The sequence below is a fragment of the Dendrobates tinctorius genome, unplaced genomic scaffold (assembly GCF_039654945.1).
Source record: "Dendrobates tinctorius isolate UK_male_01 unplaced genomic scaffold, ASM3965494v1 ptg000020l, whole genome shotgun sequence".
Taxonomy (NCBI): Eukaryota; Metazoa; Chordata; class Amphibia; order Anura; family Dendrobatidae; genus Dendrobates; species Dendrobates tinctorius.
The window spans coordinates 34819908-34840431 of NW_027361688.1; the positions used below are offsets into that span (position 1 = coordinate 34819908).

General features: G+C 41.6%; 1 protein-coding gene across 2 annotated transcripts in view; it reads left to right on the plus strand.

Annotated features, from left to right (window-relative positions):
• Window positions 1-17345, plus strand: part of CAMK2A (calcium/calmodulin dependent protein kinase II alpha) — a 281034-nt gene extending 263689 nt beyond the window's left edge. The window contains exons 16-18 of one of the 2 annotated variants that reach the window (XM_073567988.1): window positions 3442-3536; window positions 4855-5083; window positions 8276-17345. In XM_073567988.1, coding sequence (XP_073424089.1) covers window positions 3442-3536; window positions 4855-5083; window positions 8276-8279 — 328 coding nt within the window. In that variant the 3' untranslated portion in view covers window positions 8280-17345. Of the gene's footprint in view, window positions 1-3441; window positions 3537-4854; window positions 5088-8275 lie in introns of those variants that run through there. The other variant, XM_073567989.1, reaches the window with a different exon arrangement.
• Window positions 17346-20524: the final 3179 nt, after the last annotated feature.

Consider the following 20524-nt stretch of genomic DNA (forward strand, 5'->3'; position numbering starts at 1 on the left):
CCATCGGCATCACCCGACAAGCGAAGTTAAGCTTCCCCAACAGCGACTGAAGATCCTGCAACGATATTTTCCGCAACCGACCCGCTCGGACCACTTCAGACCTCAAATCTTCTAGCTTGTCCTCAGGCAACCTAAATTTCCATTCAACTGTATCGATGACGATCCCCAAAAAATGCAAACACATGCTGGGGCCCTCAGTTTTTTTGGGCGCCAACGGGACCTCGAACCAATCCGCCACCCACTCAATGGCTTTCAAAATCCTGAAACAATGTGGAGAATCCGCCTGACCAACACATAAGAAGTCGTCTAGATAATGAATAACCGAGTCGAAACCAGAAACGTCGCACACGACCCACTCAAGAAAGGAACTAAACGCCTCGAAATACGCACAGGACAACGAACAACCCATAGGTAAACACCTATCCACAAAAAACCTGCCTTCCCAAAAACAGCCCAGCAGCTTCACGCTTTCAGGGTGAACCGGAAGTAGACGAAAAGCGGATTAAACATCAGTCTTAGCCATAAGGGCACCATGACCACATTTTTGCACCCAACGCGCCGCCTCGTCAAACGAAGAGTATACCACTGAACAAATCTCTGGATCAATACCGTCATTAACCGACCTTCCCCGTGGGTAAGACAAATGTTGAATGAGCCGAAACTTATTCGGCTCCTTCTTCGGAACCACCCCCAACGGGGAAACCACCAAATCTGGAAAAGGAGGGGACACGAAAGGGCCCGCCATGCGACCCAACAAAACTTTTTTCCTGAGTTTCTCCGAAACAACTGAAGAATGCTCCAAGGCTGAGCGCAAATTTTTCAAAACAAACGGGATTTCAAACGGAGGACTCGGAATGCGAAAACCCTCCTTAAAACCTGAATACAACAGCCCCGCTCTTTCCCTATCAGGGTACCTATTTAGATAGGGAACCATCCTTTCCAGATTCACCGGAGTCTCCCCCTTGCGAATTACGGCTCCCAGCTCTGGACTTCCCTTTCTTGAAACACTTTGACGCCCCGTGTGAGGCGCCATTGCAATTTGAGCAGAGGTGTTTAAATTTACAGTTGGCCCCGAACTTACACTGGCCGTCATTAAACTGCCAGCACCCCCCCGCCTTGTGCGTTCCTGACTGCTCTTGACCCCCGCCACCCGTAGAGCTGGAGGTGCCGCTACTCTGGCTGGTGCTTCCAGCCCCTCCATGAAAGGAACTCCCAAACTTATTTTGCGCTATCACACGCATCCATAGACCAATATCTTTTTGGTCCCAGCGAATAGCCGGACGCACAGCTTTCCTCTGACGAAATTGCTCGTCATACCTCAGCCACGCCTGACCGCCATATACTCTGTAAGCCTCCCCAATAGCGTCCAAATAACAAAACAGCGCGGAGCAATTGTCAGGGGCCTTTTCCCCAATAACACTTGCCAAAATGGCAAAAGCTTGCTGCCAATTTACAAATATCTGAGGAATCAAGCGCCACCTCCGCTTTTCTTCCTCTTCCTTTTTGCTATCCTCTTTCTTACTTTTATCCAAATTAAACTTCTCAAGAGGCAATAACGAAAATATTTCCACATATTCATCCTTCCAAATCCGCTCTTTCACCTCCTTTTTTAAATGAGCCCCCAACAAACCTTCGAAGCACACGTACACCTCGCCATGTGCTCGATCGTCCAGATGCACACGACACTCCTTTTCTCTGTCGGTTTGCACCGACACCGACACTGGCTCGCCAGCGCGAGGGCCCGGCACTGCCACGCACTGACCTGACAACCCTCCACCCTGTGGCCCGACCCACGCTGCTACCGGTGACGACCCAACAAAACCCCGCTCCAAGCGCGACAGCAAGCTACGCACATCCGCCAGCATATCACACACGCCCCCGGCCGACCCTGAACTCAACCCAGCCTCAAACCCGACGCCACTGGATTCTGCTGAGGGCCCCCCTACCACCACTGATGAAGATAAAAGCGGGTGACAAACAGGGGACATAGACACATACTCACCGAGCTGCAAGGGGCTGTGTGCCCTCCAGCCGGAAAGCCTGGATCCCCCAACGCCTCGTGGACCTCGCGACTCCCAGTGGTGGACTCGCTGCCGCGTTGTTGTACCCCGAACACCCCCGCAGCAAGGGCCAGGGTGGGAGGCCTGAACCCCTGGACTGAACCAGGCAGCGGTACCCCCAAGTCGAAAGCCTCCTGGCACCCCCCGCCCAGAGTTCCTGCCGATGTGCCATCACGTTGCACCTGGGCGTCTAGGGCCCCCCCACGACAGCTGGGAGCCCGAAACCGTCCTCCTTCGCTCGAATCTTCCTGCAGCCGGCGCCGACCCCGCCAGGCTGCCCGCCGGTCCCGCTGCAGCCACAGGGCTGAAAGGCGTTGTCCCCTCATCTGAAACAGGCGCAGCTGCGGGGCCATCGCAGCGGCGCCCCCCGCCGCGGTCGGTTCCCCCACACCGCTGGGGGACGAAGAAGAACCCGGCCCTGCCACCCAGCAGGCCGCCACTCTGCCGGCGGCCAAAATACATAATTGCACCCCGTGCACAATTCTTCACCAATCAAGAGCTTGTTTGATGAGTTGAGTGTATGTACATGGCTGCATTTCAGTCCGTTTAAAATCATTGATATGATTTGGAACAGGGAATGTGAACCAGATCCTCTCAATCTTGACCTGTCACAAGATGATTTAGGGATTGCATGTGAACAGTTGCAGAGCACCAACTTTTTATTTTAGGTATATTGTTTTTTTTTTTGCCACAGCCTAAAGAACTAAAGGTATTGCTCAGAGGATCAAGTTGTTTGTATGATGTCTGCAGGCTTTTGACTGAACCTTTTGTCCCACCGTGGTTCTCTGGGGTGATATCCTAAACTACTTAATCGTCCTGAACTTTCAGATACAGTTAGGGCATCCTGAGCAAAAAGGAGGCAAGATTTATGTAAAACCTGTCCAAGAATCAATTGTTAGAGTGTTCCAGAATGGGACTGTTACTAGCCCCACCAACTCAAATTTTGGTAAGCAATAGTCATGCTATCTCCTGCCTCAACCTGCTTCATTTATGAGACTTTATGTCAAGGTCTTCTTCACATAATAACCTTCTGACTACCCACAGCTGCCTATGTACAAATGTGCAGTCACTGATACATTAATGCTACCAAAATAGGATCCTCGATCACTAGATGGACCAAACAGCTCTAGTCCAAGTCTTTGGGATTGGGACACAGTTGCCTATTCTTAGTGCTGCTCTGAAAGGACCCAACTTCAAAAATTCCATGCTTGCAGAATGACACAAATTTCCACAGACAAACGTAATAAAATTTTGCCACAACTCTCTATTATAATACATTATGATGTCCAACAAGCTCATAAGCTCGGTCTTCTCCATAATGATATGTTACATCATGACACTATTTAGGGATTCAGTTATAGCTTTTTTCTGTCTCTTCTAGTAAAATGTGTGACCCTGGAATGACAGCATTTGAACCTGAAGCATTGGGAAACCTGGTGGAGGGTCTAGACTTTCATCGATTCTATTTTGAAAATTGTGAGTTATCGTCAACTTTCTATAATAAAAGAAGTGAATGCCATAATTTTAAATAAATGCATTGTATGCAAAATACATGTCAGATATTTCATAAGTGGGTTGTTTGACAGGAGAAAAAATTAAAATATATTACCAGCTTTTAACACTTAAATGCATTTATTTAGGACTAAAAATTATTTTTGCATTTTTTTTTACAGTCACTAAAGATTTTGCAGTGTTTGCCCTTTCAGGCTTTTTGTTTCTTGTGCATTGTTGTTGGCTGCAGAATAAGTTAACGGCAACATTTTTAATAAAACTCAATTGCAAAAATGATTTAAAAGGTTTTTCCCCTGAAGCAGAAGCAATGGTTGGAGGTGTACATCAGGAGATTGTAATAATCTGTCAGTGGAAAGCAAGCTCTGTTTAGGAGAGGCTAAGAGATTCTCAGGTTTTCATGCTTTAACCCCTTTATATGGATCTAGTCTTCACTGTAGGACCCCTAGATTGGTTGTCTTCACAGTAGTGGGGCCAGGTGAGGGAAAAGCCTATGAAATTTCCACTTGTTTTTTTGTTTTTTTATTTCACCGCTGGATAGATGCCAGTAATGTATGCTCTCTGTGAGTAGCATGATACTTACCGACTCCCATCTTCTACTGTTTCCGACATCACTTCGATTCCCCCTTCGACATCTTGTAATTAAAACTCTTACTGGCTGGAAGTCATTACTAATGGTTACTATCTCTCTTACTGTAAGTCTATGAGAGCTTAGTTCTTAGTCTCATATACTTGTGTTGAGAAGTGACTTCCAGTCTGGCAGCCAACACTGGAGAGAACCGGCTAGTCACAACTTCTGTCACATGCAGAAGAGGGCTGGAGCATCAGAGGGAATAGCTGAAGATGGCAACCGGTAAGTATTTTCAAACACCTGGTAACATACATCACTGACAACTATCCGGTAATGAAAGGTAAAAAAAAACTTGGAGTGGTACTTTAAGCCAGGTCTTAAGTAGATAATCATTGTCAAGGACAGAATCATATTCAAAGACGTTGTCAAGAACATTCGGTAAGAACCCGGGAGGTCAGTTAAAATTAATGGAAAGAGAGTACACAGGCAGACCAACGCCAAGCTAGAGAGTTCCTCAAAAGTTTAATCCAGATCTAGTTTTTTAATACTGATTAAATCCCTTTAACTTAGCCCTATTACTATAATTGGCATACATCTACACTGACCTACAGTTTAAGAAGTTGAATATATATTTTCAAGCTGTGCTTGTAATGGATGAAAATCTAAATGTAAAAAAAATAGGAAACAATATAATATTTTTTGTCTTTTTCTTAGTGTGGTCTCGAAGCAATAAACCCCTTCATACAACTATCCTCAATCCCCATATCCACTTGATGGGAGACGAGTCCGCTTGCATTGCCTACATCCGTATCACTCAATATCTGGATACCAGTGGTGTCCCCCGCACTGCCCAGTCAGAGGAGACATGTATTTGGCACCGCCGTGATGGCAAATGGCAAAACGTTCATTTCCATCGATCGGGAGCCCCTTCTGTTCTCCCACAGTAAGAACCTTCATTTCTTTAGTTCTTTTTCAAGAATTAAATATTTACAGACAGGAGAATGTATTACTAGTTTACCCTCTTAACTTTTCCCTGTAGAAAAGAAGTGCTGGGGTCAGTTTTCGTTTTGTTGGTTGCACATAGCGTTGCCACTCAACCTCTACACCACCATTGTAATGGTCACTAGATACAGCTGTATGGAGGTGTTGTTGAAGGAGTTACACATAATTTATTTTTGCTTCTGGCCTTAGGTCTGCAGTATTCTGTGGTCTTTATTTACTATAGGGACTGGTCTTAGGTTGATATTTATTCGGGTGTCTGGTCTTGATTCTGTATTTATTCTAGTGTCTGGTCTGGGATTTATTTTTTGTTTATGGAGTCTCCTCTGGCATCTGTGTTCTGAGATTTCAAATGAGGTCTCTGGTCTGACAACTGAATTTATTTCAGAATCTGGGGTCTGTATTTTAGGCTCAGATCTAGGTTCTGTATTTACTCTGAGTTCTGACATGGAGTCTTATTTATTTAGGAGTTTGTTTATTTTAGGTTCAGGGACCTGTGTAATTTTAGGGGTTTGTACTTTCTAGGGTGTGTGTCTAATCTGGGGTCTGTATTTATTTCGGGAACTACCATTACTTATTTTCAGGACATGGGTTATATTTATTTAGGGCATGGGAATCTGAATTTATTTTGGTGACTGTAACTGTTTTGAGCTTTTGGTCTATATACATTTTGGAATCCAAATTCTGAAATTTTAGTCTCAATATAATTTGGAGTCTGAATTACAATGGACCTTTAAACGTTTGTGAAATATTCAATATTTGCCTCGCTTCTGCAAAAATTTGACTTAAATGGAATCTGTCACCTCAATTTTGGCCTATGAGATGTGGCCACAGCCATCAGGGGCTTATCTACCGCATTCTGTAATGCTGTAGATAAACCCCCGATGAAACCTGAAAGATAAGAAAAACGAGTTAGATTATACTCACTCGGGAGTCTGGTCTGGTCCGATGGGTGTCGCGGCCGGTCCGGCGCCTCCCATCTTCTAGTGATGACGTCCTCCTTCTTACTTCTGCTGCGGCTCCTGCGCATGCTGACCACGCCCCCCGGTGAGTATAATATAACTTTTTTTTCTTATCTTTCAGATTACATCGGGGGCTTATCTACAGCATTACAGAATGCTTTTGATAAGCCCCTGATGGCTTTGGCCGCATTTCATAGGTCAAAAAAGAGGTGACAGATTCCCTTTAAAACTACATCAGATTTTCATAAAAGTATTAAAAGTAGAGAAAGAAAACCAAATCTAACAAAATAGTCAATATTAGCTTTTGTCATTTTTGAAATGAGGAAAATTATTCCGTTTCACAAGTATGTGAGTGTTAACTTTTGCTTTCAGCAGCTAGTGTTAACCTTGTGTGCACCAAAACCTGCATCAAAACATGCCAGTAATTGTTGATCAGTCCTGCACATTGGCATGGAGGAATTTTAGCCTATTACTCCCTACAAAAATAGCTTAACCTGAGTTATGTTTGTGGGTTTTCTCCCATGGACTGCTCGCTTAAGGTTCTTCCAAAACATTTCTATTAATTATAGTGGATTCTATTAATTAAGGTGGATTAAGGATTAGAGTCCTTTGCCATTCCAAAACTTTAACTTAGTTCTTCTTTGAGCCTTCTTTTGAAGAACAACTTGAGTGCTTTAGTTCCTTATCTAGCAACATGATCCACATCCTCTTGAGATTCAGCTCATGGATATTGATATTTTCTTTTACTGACATAATACTTAATTCATTGTTTTATTTGGGATGGAAGCCATCCTGGACCAGATGTAGCATAAAAGGGCGAAACCATGATACTTCCATCACCATGTTTTACATGTGGTTTGAGGTTTTTATGCTGTAATGTTATTCTCCAAATATAATACTTCTCAATTAAACTAAAATGCTTTTTTTTTTGGTCTCATCCATCCAATTCATTATTCAATAGCCTTCTGGCTTGTCCGGGTGATTTTTAGCAAAGTGCTGGTAAGTAGCAATTTTTTTTTGGAGAGCTGTGGGTTTCTCCTTGCAATCCTACCATGCACAACATTGTTGTTCAATGTCTTCCTGATGGTGTACTCATGAACATTAATTTTAGCTAATATGAGAGAGGCCTTTAGTTGCTTAGATGTTATCTTGGGTTCCTTTGTGACCTCGCAGACTATTGTATGTCTTGCTCTTCTAGTGATGTTTAGTGATGTTTGTTGGTTGACCACCACTTGGCAAGGTAATAATGGTCTTAAATTTTCTTCATTTGTACACAATCCGTCTTGCTATGGATTTGTGGAATGTAAACTCTTTAGAGATGGTCTTGTAATCTTTTCCAGCCTGATTAGCATCAACATCTTTTTCTGTGGTCCTTCTAAATCTTTTATTTGTGCCATGATACACTTCAACAAGAATGTATTGTGAGCATCAGGCTTTCATAGCTCCCTGTTCTTTAGCTAAACCTGATTGTCATCCCAATAATTGAAAACATCAGACTCGGCTTTCACCTTCAAATTATCTGTCTATCTGAAAGTTTCAAATATATTTGCCACTCCCATACATGTAATTTGGGAATATTTTCATTTAAAAAGGAATAAAGGCTAATATTTTTGACTCATTTGTATTCTTTGGTTCTCTTTATGTACTTTTAAGACTTGTGTGAAAACCTTATGTAGTTTTAGGTCAAATTTATGCAGAAATATAGCAAGTTCACAACCTTTCAAGGTGTCTGTGATCATTTTGAAGCAGGAATCATATTCACTACCTGCAAACACATTACATTAGCGGTGTTTCGGGGCCTAGCTTATGTAAATGGGGTCAATTCAGTATCTCTCTGATGTAACTGCTGTAAAGTCACTAATTGTAAGTGAAACCATGCTCCCAAACCATGCCCCTTTGTGGAAATATTAACATGGCTGGTATTTTTTTATGGAAAAGGTGGCAACCTTCTTCCCTGGAAAAGTTTATATGATATTTTTTGAAGTAGATGTGGTCAACCTGAATAGTAGTTTCTCCAGTCTACTGTAGAGCCAGTAGCTACCTTTAGGGTCTATTATTATATGATTATCTTGGCTTTCAAGAACACTGAAATTTGCCATTTAATTTCTACATAAATTATACAGCTTATTTTTGTAGTTGTATTTTTGTTAATATGATCTTGTTCTGTCTTTCAGCTGAATCTCCAGCTTTGGTCAAGGACAATAATTATGAACACCAGAAGAAGTCCCACCAGTCTTCTGTTCCTCTGTCCCATTCCCTCTCTCTCTCTTGCTTCCTTTCCGTGCACCTCTCTTACCCGTCAGTCTATCCATACCTTTTTTTCTTTAAATGATACCCCAGGTGACAGGTGGCATTGAACAGTGTGTGAGTGTACGTACGTGAGTGTGAGCCTGTGTCCTATACACATTCCTGGTCACCCACCAAGTTAGAGAGAGAGGGGAGTCTATGATTCTCCGGAAATTATGTTATTGCAGACCGATCCAGTGAGCTCAGCAGCTATAAAAAAACAACCGTCATAATTTGGATATTTTTATGAATATTTCATTAGAATATTGAGGACACCATTTCATATAATGTAACACCTTCAAGGCCAACCATCCCCTTTTAATAAGGGCCTCGCGTGTATGTTTTTGTAACCTGTAATCCCTTCACTTCGAGAAAACACATTAAATATATCCTCATACTCCAAGGAAAAAAAACAAAAGCACAAGTTATAACATTTTAATGGAGGCAACTTTTATTTTTCGGACCTTCTACAGATCTTCTATAATATCATTAATCATCAGTCACTTTTCCATTTTACTAGGACTTGATATTTTTGAAATTCCGAAAGCTCTGGTTGCCTTAAATTCTAGAGGATCCTACCATCATAAACCTTATACAGTCCAGGGAACAAAATAAAAAAAAGTAATAAAAACAACAATAAAACGTCAGACTATACCTTGCTGTGTGGTGCCCCCCAGCTGCGGCATCATTTCCGAGAATTCATTTAAGAGCTAAAGGGTCGATAGTATTTAAGCTGCAAAGCAACATAAAGCAATGTTGTGCGGAACGGACAAACAATAAAAAAAAAACTAAAGTTCAGCGCAGACCGATAATGCAAGCTATAGTAATAATGAATATATATAAATATTCTTACATATATATATTTTGTGGGAATACATCTGTGTGTGAAGGAAAATCTTTATTTCTATTTGAGATCTATTATATGCATGCTTTTTATAGAAGTAACACTTTCTTGTAATAACCTATTTGCAATATGTCATCACGGAAGATTTTTTTTAACTTGTCGAAAGCTACTACAAAAGCAGCGTATTCCTTTGGTGTCCATCAGTGGGACGGATGAGAGTACCGCTTACATTTTTGAACTTTTTGAAACTTTCGTTTTAATGCTTGTACAATATTCGGCAATTGATTGGGAAAAAAAAAAATTTTTTGTTTTCTTTGCATTTTCATAGGTTTAGAGCGTAGTTTTATTTCTAGTGCAGTGCAGGTTCTGATTTTAACTCAGTGACTGCTTTATTTTTATCTTTCGTAGGAAAGCTCTTAGTAAAAAAGATGCTTCCCAGTGTACGGGGCATTCACGTTTACTGTCTTCTGCATGGTGGCTTCTAAAATTGACAAAGTCTACAGATGAGATGGTGAAGGCATGTTTACATTTTAGATACAATAGTGATCTGTCCTGTTAGGCTGCTTATCAAATAGCTATATGATAAATGTGTAGAAATGTCTAAAAAAATTATAAAAAAAACAAAACAAAACAAAAACACCAGAGAGCGACTGATCATCTCAGAATGTGGTGTTTGTTACTTTTTCTAGTGAAGATGTGGAATTTTAGAATGTCCCGTTTGTAGATCTCCTCTAAAAATTTCAGGGGTTGCTTGTTCTTGCACCAAACAAGAAGAAGACCAGAAGAAGATCTTGCTGAAAATGTCTTCAAATCTTGACAATGGCACCAAGCTTTGTCTAAACAAAACTATCCTGGGTCTTGACATGTACAAAGGATACTCAAGAACTATTTAAGATCTTAATCAGTGGTGTTATGTCCACGCAACTGGAATGGAAAAGACATTGGGACTTTCAGTTCAATGACCAGGCCCCCTGGTTACCACTTGCTCTTGTCAACTTTGTGTGATCAGTGGTGGTCCATGGTGGAGTTTACTTGTCTTGGAGATGATCATCCTTGACTTTTTCTTGATTGACCATCATGCTTCATTGCTGAATAGATTTGTTTTATTGCTGTAAATACAAAACAATTCATAGGCCTATAAATTGTGGTCTAGGAGCATACCTACAAACATCTACAATACTTTCTTCTCAATCAACGAAGACAATGTCATATTCAGAATAGATAATTGTGAATATTGATCAATTTCAAACGCATTATGGTTTAGTATTTGGCCTTTTGAACAATATGTGACCTAACAGTCGAACATGTTTATTGACGAGGCTTTTCTATGTTAACTAGGCTCAAATTGTTGCATGGTATAAATGTTGCCCAAAATTGGGCAGTGCCAAATACTTTTTGCATTCACTTCTAGAGGTAAATTATGGGAGCAGGGTTGTTTGCAGAATGTCTTGTCTACAGTCTTCCGAATATTGTATATTTTTTTATGTTATACCTCTCCTTCAGCATCTACCCTCTCACCTGCAACAGGGTTGCTTTTTGTATTTTACCGTACTTATGGGTCAAATTTAATAATGTCTTTTGGTTGGATCTTAGACTTAGGAAGAATGATGCATGAGAAGAAAATTCATGTCTATGGGTTGTAAGTACAGGTTTTTTTGGTAAACTTTAGAACGTGAAAGCTAATCTTTCTTTCTATTGCATTTATTTTAGTAAATGGTATCAAATCTAATTTGTCAATGGCATGCTGTATATAGTTTAGTGCAAAAATTTAATTAACCTTTACAACTATTGGAAAAATTTAAAGGAGTGTTCCGAAATGATCGTTTCCTTTGTGAGTTCAGATAATAGTGTTCTCCAGCGTTGTATCTACTTTAGCAAAATGGTTAAGATTTGGATTTTTCACAAGCAGTTACATGACCCTATTGGTGTCATTGACGGGCTGTTCATTTTTATATCTTGTAGTGGTCATCTTCTACGAAAGAATGGCACATTAACACATACTCAACATTTGAGGTGCATTTTTGGGGTCACCAACCTCATCCTCGGGTTCTTTCAAGAGCCAGTCCAACCCTGATTGGAACACTATCTTGACTCCACTCACACACCAGATTACTGGAGGCTGTGACTCAATAATGGACCTCAAACTTCCAGTAGAATAATTTAGAGCCAGTCGCTGGCCACTAAAGTCTATTTTTATTGGTTGGTTGACAAATAACCAATTAGATCTGACTGATGATCTGTGGCTTGAAAGTTGGACCAACGAACCCCAAGCCAACATCGATCACTACAACCACATACATTAGGGCTTGTAAAGCTTAACACTTAAAAATAAAAACTTTCTTTTTTACAAGAAACACCAGAAACCTTACATTCAATAATTGGTTTAAATCATTTATTTACTAGAAGTAGGCTCATGTATTTCTTGACTGTTAAGGTGCTTTGTCATTTTACTATTACTCAACTTTATGAATGTATTCTCTTGAGTGACCAAAAAATTGTTGCCTTATCTGCACCTTCGAATTAAATAGTTTTAAATTCTGATAGAACCGGTAATTTCTTGGTCCTTTTGGGGGAAAATAAAACTATGTGAGGGATACTGGACTATAAATAGGAATTGTGTACAAATTATAGGGAATCTGTCAGCATGCTTTTGCTATGTTGTCTGACAGAGGCATGATGTAGGGACAGAGACCCTGTATCACTTAGATTACTGGGTGTAGCAGTTGTGACAGAATCACAGTTTTCTCTGCTGAAGATCTAGCAGAGCTTGGAATTCTGAGCTCTGGATAACCCCGCCCACACCACTGATTGGTAGCTTTCTGTGTACACTGTATAATGACAGAAAGCTGCTTAAGGGCAGTCTCACGCTTCCAGATAATTCTAATTACTAATCCGGGCCTAATGTCACCTTTCAATAGAAAGGTGACATTAACTCCTTATGACTCCACTTGCCACCGCTACAGGGCAAGTGGGAAGAACCCGACAAAGCTCCAGAATAGGCACATCTAATAGATGCGCCTTTTCTGGGCAACTGAGGTCTGCTGTTTTTAGGCTGGGGGGCCAAGATCAATGGCCCCTTATCAGCCTGAGAATAGCAGCCCCCAGCTGTGAGTTTTGCCGGGTTGGTTCACAAACAGAGGGGTTTTCATTCATTCTTCTCTCCTGCTTGCTGTTGCCGGCAAAGCAGAAGAGAAGAATGACAGCGGTGTTCAGCACCAGCTGCAGGGGAACAGCGGCTTACAGTAGCCGCTTCTTCCCAGGCGGCCATCCATGTACACGGAGGACAGTGTGAACTGTTCTCCGTGTGCCGTGTTCAGCACATTTTGCGGACCGTGCGCTCCCACAAACACTGACATGTCTCCGTGTTTTGCACACGGACCGTGTGTCCGTGAAAACACGCTGACATGTGCAGAGATGCATTCATTTTAATGTGTCTATGAGTGTCAGTGTCTCCGGTACGTGAGGAAACTGTCACTACTCGTATCGGAGCCACTGACGTGTGAGGGGGGGCGGGGTTGGACCAGGAGGCACGAGGGACCTAGTCTTGCAGTGATAATCTCCTGCTGATAAAACACTGATTGTATTGAAACAAATACGGCCCATTAAGTGACACATCCTTGTAACCTGTGTCTCAGCCTCTACATCATAGTGCTCTCAAATTGCATATCATAAAACCTGCTGGCAAATTCTTTATAATACCCAATGCCACAATTTATTTTTGATATTTCAATAATGTTATTAGTTATGGATATTTTTAGATGTTAGCTCGGCTCTCAAAAATATACTCTATGCACGCAGATTACTTTTCTGTATATTATTATTATGGTTGTTATATTGAACAGAAATAATATTTAGAATTTTTCACTTTCTCACCATTTTGGTTATTTGACACTTCATTATTCCTGAATATTGATATGCATGGTTCCCATGACCAGTGTATGTGTATTGTTAAAAATCATTATTATTTTGCATGTATGCTAATGAAGTGAGGCCTCAGAAGCGGTCCTGATTTCATTTTTTCACAGATATGGGATTTACAAAGCTTTTAATGGAGCAATATTAACTTATGGAAGACAGCACAGAAGTAACTGCACAAAGGAACTGTACGACATGGCAAACAGTCACATGATGTCATTCACCTGACATCTCTGGCCTCTCTAACAAGAGAATAAAAGGAGTTTGCTATAATAAGAGGATAAGATACACAACAGTAAAACTATACTGCATCACAAACCCTTAACCCCTTAACCCTCAGAAGTTTTTTCATTTTTTTTTTGCGTTTTCGTTTTTCGCTCCCCTTCTTCCCAGAGCCATAACTTTTTTTTATTTTTCTGTCAATATGGCCGCGTGAGGGCTTGTTTAATTGCAGGATGAGTTGTACTTTTGAAAGACACTGTTGGTTTTAAAATATCATGTAGGGTACTGGATATCGGGAAAAAAATTCCTAGTGCGGTGAAATTGCAAAACAAAATGCAATTCCACATTTGTTGTTTTTTTTTACCATGTTCACTAAATCCTAAAACTGACCTGCCATTATGATTCTCCAGGTCATTACGAGTTCATAGACACCAAACATGTCAAGGTTCATTTTTATCTACCGTAAGTGGTGAAAAAAAAGTCCAAAGTTTGTTAAAAAAAAAATTGCACCATTTTCCGAGACCCGTATCGTCTCCATTTTTCGTGATCTCCGGTCGGGTGTGGGCTTATTTTTTGCGCGCCGAGCTGATGTTTTTAATGATACCATTTTGGTGCAGATACGTTCTTTTGATCACCTGTTATTGCATTTTAATGCAATATCGAAGCGACCAAAAAAACATAATTCTGGCATTTTGACCTTTTTTCTTGCTACACCACTTAGCGATTGGGTTAATTTTTTATATGGATAGGACAGGCAATTCTGAATGCAGCGATACCTAATATGTTTATGTTCGATTTTTTTATTGTTTTATTTTGAATGGAGCAAAAGGGGGGTGATTTGAACATTTATATTTTATTTTTTTTTTACATTTTTAAAAGCTTGATTTTTAACTTTTTGCATGTTTCAGAAGTCTCCATGAGAGACTAGAAGCTGCCATACTAACCCGATCACCTCTGCTACATACAGGCGATGATCAGATCGCCTGTATGCAGCAGAATTGCTGACTTGCTATGAGCGCCGACCACCGGGCTGCGTTCATAGCAATCCGTCAGTGACAACTGTAGAGGTCTGCTGGAGACCTCTGGTAGTCATGCCAACCCATCGACTACCTGCGGTCATGTGACATGGGGGCCAATGGGCGGGATTTTCGGCGCGCTTGCCAGAAGAGCGTGCTAAATGCCGCTGTCAGAGTTTGACAGCGGCATTTAGCGGGTTAACAGCCGCTGGTGGATCGCAATTCCACCCACGGCTGTTATTAGAGGGAGATGTCAGCTGTTCAAAACAGCTGACATGTGCTGGAAAAGATGTGGGCTCAGCGCCGGAGCCCACATCCAAGGCAAGGGTGTCCAACATCGGCGTATTATTGTGCCCAATGTCGAAAAGGGGTTATTAGGTTGTCTGGGACTTTAACATTGATGGCCTATCATTAGGATAGGTCATCAATGTCTGATAAGTGGGGGTGCAACAGCTGGCACCTCCCACCGATTAGTTGATCCCAGTGTCGGTAACGGCCTGAAATATTAACTTACAGAGCTGTGCAGCTCTGTCAATCGAATAGTAGCTGGGGTCAGGTACTGCACATCCACTCCCAATTGCTTTGAATAGGGCTGATGTGCAGTACCTGGCAACGCCACTATACAGTCGACGGAGCTGTGCAGCTCTGTAACTGAACAGTTCCTGCCACCGACACCAAGTACAGCTGATTGACGAGGGTGCCTTTCCGGGTGTCACACCCCCACCAATCAGACATTAATGACCTATCCTCAGGATAAGCCATCAATGTTAAAGTCCTGGAAAACCCTTTTATATCTGTCCTCTACTTCTGGTTATCATAAAAAAATGGAATGGCAATATATCTGCAGTATCTGACTACACTGAGGAAGTTTGTAGTCTGTTACCATAGAGACAATCATATTTTTATAGTAGCAGTAGACATAAATAAGCACCAGAATTTTAGACATAACTTTCAACCGATAAGAAAGGATTAAGTTAATGTGATAAATTGGGCACTCTAGTGGTATGAGAACTTGATTGACTGCTTGAACTATAAAAAGGATAAAAAGACTTTGGAAGTGCTCTGGTCATGCAGAGAGCATTTAGGCCTCATTTGCATATGTATTAAAGCAGTGATTTTTCAGTGAGGAAGTAACAGATTGCATCAGTAAGGCTATGAGCACACGCTGCGGATTGGTCTGCGGATTTTTTATCTGCGGAACCGCAGGTAAAACCACAGGTAAAATGACCTGCGGTTTTACCTGCGGATTGGCCTGTGGTTTTCCCTGCGGTTTATCATCTCTACAATGGAGGAGATGGGAAACCGCAGCAGAATCCGCAGAAAAGAAGTGACATGTCATTTCTTTCTGCGGATTCAAAACCGCAGCTTTTCCGCAGTTAAAAATCCGCAGCATGTGCACAGCAGATTGTAAATCACATAGGATAACATGCTACTGTACACTGTCTGTAGAACTGCTGCGGCTAAAACCGCAGCAGAACCGCAGCAAAAACCGCAGCGTGTGCACATAGCCTAAAGGTGTGGATGACGTTACCTTTTCGTTACCAACAAGATCATATAAACTGCTTGGGATGGGTGTGGTTGTGGGACAGTTTCCCTTTCCGCACAGCGCTCAATGATTTAAAAGCCTTAGGCTATGTGCACACGCTGCGGTTTTTGCTGCGGTTCCGCTGCGGTTTTGGCATGGCCAGGTGTCCACTACTTTGATTTGTCAAATACGTAGTTGCCAACTGGCCCAGATTTCTTGGGACTCCTAGACCTTAAACCCTGCACAAAAGTGGGCATTCTGTTGTTGGCTGGGGCCCTTTCTAGGAGTGGTGGGAAGTACCTGGGAGAGGCTGGGTTGGGGCAGGACTTAAACATTTCAAGCAGTGTTAGCAACAATGTGAATTTGAATGTTTTTTTTTGTGTGCCCAAGCATGATATCAGATAGACTAAAAGAAATGGTACCAGTACGCAATAAGAAAAAGTGAATTGTCTACACACCACTCATTTCATAGATGATTCTTTCTAGGCCTTATAAAGAATATAGATACTACATATGGCTCCAGTCGGGAATATTTTGTTGCAAGCTTCCCGGATAACAAGTCGATTACATGGTGTTTTGCTGTAAGGACTTCCAGTAAACAGCTGATGGGCTTTGATAGCAAGTGCTCAATTTCCCTGCAGTGCCCCCGAAGGGCAAATAAAGCATTACACAATTATTTTTAAAATCGGTATGCTCGCCAACATAGCATGCAAGTATGTTGGTCTTTCTGGGCTAAATACACTCTTTATAGCCAATCTGGATAATACAGGGAAGTCCTGAATGGCAGACCCCAATCTATTAACTTAAATTTCCCCAATAGAGTATTTGTAGGGGGAAAAAAGCATCTGACTGTTTGCAATGGATTACAGTACTTGTTGTGCAATATTTTGTAGAAATGTTCTTGTGGTTTTCTATTCCATACAGTTAATAGAACTCATTCCTAGGTCAGATAGTGTCGGGGTGTTATCACCTGCTGCAGGAAAAATGAGCAACCCAGCAATTTGCAGTAATCGCCATGCAGCACTCGGAGCTCAGCCGTACGTAGTGTAATTGCACCCTTACTGATTGCTCAGACTGGTCCCATTATTATGACCTGACTGAGGACTCCTGTGTCTGATCATAGATCCTTCTAAAGACGCCGACCCTGTAACAGGTGAGAGGTCAAAGCACAAGTCATTTTCCTCTAGGCACAAAAGAGACGGTAAAAAAAAATAATAAAGTCTATATTTATTTATTTTCTAAGTATTGAAACCGTGCACCGGTGTAACGTGTTGCAGAGGTGTTTGTTCAGGTTGGCAATTTTTATTTTTATTTTTTTTAGCCTGCCGATGTTACACTAATAAGGTGGTGGTGAATAAACTGGCACAGGTTTTGCTGACTGTATATTTTAATCTTGATGTCTAATTTCAATAAATGGCACAATCTGAATTATACAACGACTCTCTTGTCACTTTCTGGTTGCATGTTATATACTAAGCTTATAATCTGGGCAACATGAAGATCTTCAAGATAAGCATTTCTGTAACCTATTCGTTTTCCATCTACCTCTGATTTTTCCTGGCTTGTGTAAAGATGCCAATCAAGGAAGAGGAGATAGATGGAAAACATACACGAAAGACGCACTGAAATGTTTGGTTATGCTAATTGTGCCCGAGTGCCTGTGCTTGGACTTCCAATGCCACTACTGGACATCCCCTGCTTAAAAGTGTTGACTCACCTATAAAACCTGCTTGCTGAAAAAACTTATAAAAAAGAGTTGTCCTCTACCAGACAACCCCTGCTTAATTAATTAAGAACCTTAAAAAGAATAAAAACAGTGTATACTTACCTCCTGCAGCATTACCGTTCCAGTTATGTCGGCACTGCTGTTCCCACAGGTTGGTGTGACTTAGTTATTACTTATTAGTGATGGGTGATCCCAAATGGTAAAGTTCTGGGCCCGTACTGGATACCTAGTGTCCGAGCACTGACCTCGAACATATACTTCTCCCGGAAGTCCGTGTTTTTACTGTTTGTATTTGGTAGCCCGAGCAAAGTTTGTTGAAAGGCTGGAGCCTTTTCTTGTGTGGGTACTTCTGGCCTCATCATAGCCATGTCAAGTATGGCATGGCTGTGATTGGCCGGTGAACAATGAAAAAAAAAAAAAGAAAAGAAAAATGTGGGCTGCAACGCTCAGTTGTCTGCTTTATCTTGTCTGGTTCTAAAAATAAAAAAGAGGGGCTCTTATGCCGTTTTTTAAATTATTTAAATATATAAGTTTTAAAAATGGTGTGCGGTCCCCCCTCATTTTTGATAACCAGCCAAGCTAAAGCAGACAGCTGGTGACTGGTATTCTCAGACTGGAAAGTCCCATGATTATTCGGCCCTTGCCAACCTAAAAAAAAATCAAAAATCCATTAGATGTGACAATTCTCGCGCTTTATTCAGGATTGAGAGTCCTCAGTAGTTGATACCTTTTAATGGCTAACTGAAAAGATGGTAATACATTGCAAGCTTTCGAGACTACTCAGGTCTCTTCATCAGGCTAGACTAATACAAAATCTGAAGTCACATATTTATGCGCTTTATTCAGCACTCTCCACTCATCAGTCTGGCAATTGAGCTGCCCTCATAAGAAACGGCCGATGATAACTGAGGTGACCTCAGTAAGGTTATATCAGTTCACAGAGGCTGGTTCTCACGAAGGCAGCGCGAGTGCCAGACTAATGACTGCGAATCTGACACTCGGCACTCCAGCACTCATCAGTCCAGCACTCGCGCTACCCTCATGAGAACCGGCTGTTGTGAACTGAGGTAACCTAAATGACTGCACCTCAGTTCAAGCAGCTGGGTTTTTGAGGAGCACAGAGAGAGACCCAGCAATAGCTGCTGCTCCAGTCTATGGAGCTGCGTTCTCTGAACAGAATTCCAGTGGCTGGATGAAGAAGACTGTGATAGTCGTGGGTACAGCAGAAAAAGGGGCAGCACCGCTTACCTGCCCATGTCTTTGAACAAATGCACTACAGGATGCAGCCAGCCCATATAGCAAAGATGTTGGCAACACAGGTGGAAAATTCTAAGTAGACAGCCACTCACAGCCTTCCAACTAATGGAGGGGGTGACTGCTTAGTATATGTTTGCACAATAGAGGCCTGTATAGGGCTCTGTTCACATGCAGGTAATGCATAGTGTCTGGTTCACAGCCGATTAGTCACGTCCATACTATTCGATTAGGCGAGCTGGCCAGCACTCTCTAAATGCATGCCAGTGTGAACACCCCTGTATACAAGACCAAACGTGCTGGGCTTGGCTGCACCCTGAAAAATAAAGTTCACAAAATACATATAAATATGTGAGGTATATGTCGATATCTTTTTCTGCTGTATTTTTGAATTTTTGGAGGATTTTCAGTCCTCTTTTTTGGTTTTGCTACTAGTTTTGTGATCATCGTGGGATCTTCATTTTTAACTACAATGGACTGGTGTGTATTTTATTTATTTTTAAATAAATCGGAGATAGAGGGAAATTGTTGGTGAGATTTTTACTAACTTCTGGGCTTGATGTCAGCAGTCAATACACAGCTGACATCAACCCCAAAATATTACCTGTTTTGCCAATGTACCAGGGAAATTGGGAAGAGCATCATCTCTCGCTACCATCACTGAAAAAAGGTACACACTGATGATAGTAGTAGTCATCAGCCGACGCCTGACTCAGTGCTTCAAAGTGCCTAGTGTTGAATACAAAACAAAAGAAGATGAATCAAACAGTGGAGGGTACTCATTTTGGAAAGATAGAGTGCTGCCCTCTCCCTGTCCACTGTGGGATTCATCTTCTTTTCTTTTGTATTTGACACTAGGCACTTTTGAAGCACTGAGGCACCTTCTGCTCTATGGAATTGAGCGCAATGTGGACCTCATGACTCTTACATATGTATATATATATATATATTAATATACAGTACAGACCAAAAGTTTGGACACACCTCATTCAAAGAGTTTTCTATATTTTCATGACTATGGAAATTGTAGATTCACTCTGAAGGCATCAAAACTATGAATTAACACATGTGGAATTCATGTGGAATAGTTGGAACATCATTTATTTTTGAAAAGGACAATGACCCCAAACACACCTCCAGGCTGTGTAAGGGCTATTTGACCAAGAAGGAGAGTGATGGGGTGCTACGCCAGATGACCTGGCCTCCACAGTCACCAGACCTGAACCCAATCGAGATGGTTTGGGGTGAGCTGGACCGCAGAGTGAAGGCAAAAGGGTGAACAAGTGCTAAGCATCACTGGGAACTCCTTCAAGACTGTTGGAAGACCATTTCCGGTGACTACCTCTTGAAGCTCATCAAGAGAATGCCAAGAGTGTGCAAAGCTTCTTTACTTAGCTGCTTTTTTCTTGCCATAATACAAATTCTAACAGTCTATTCAGTAGGACTATCAGCTGTGTATCCATCAGACTTCTGCACAACACAACTGATGGTCCCAACCCCATTTATAAGGCAAGAAATCCCACCTATTAAACCTGACAAGGCACACCTGGGAGGTGAAACCCATTTCCGGTGACTACCTCTTGAAGCTCATCAAAAGAATGCTAAGAGTGTGCAAAGCAGTAATCAAAGCAAAAG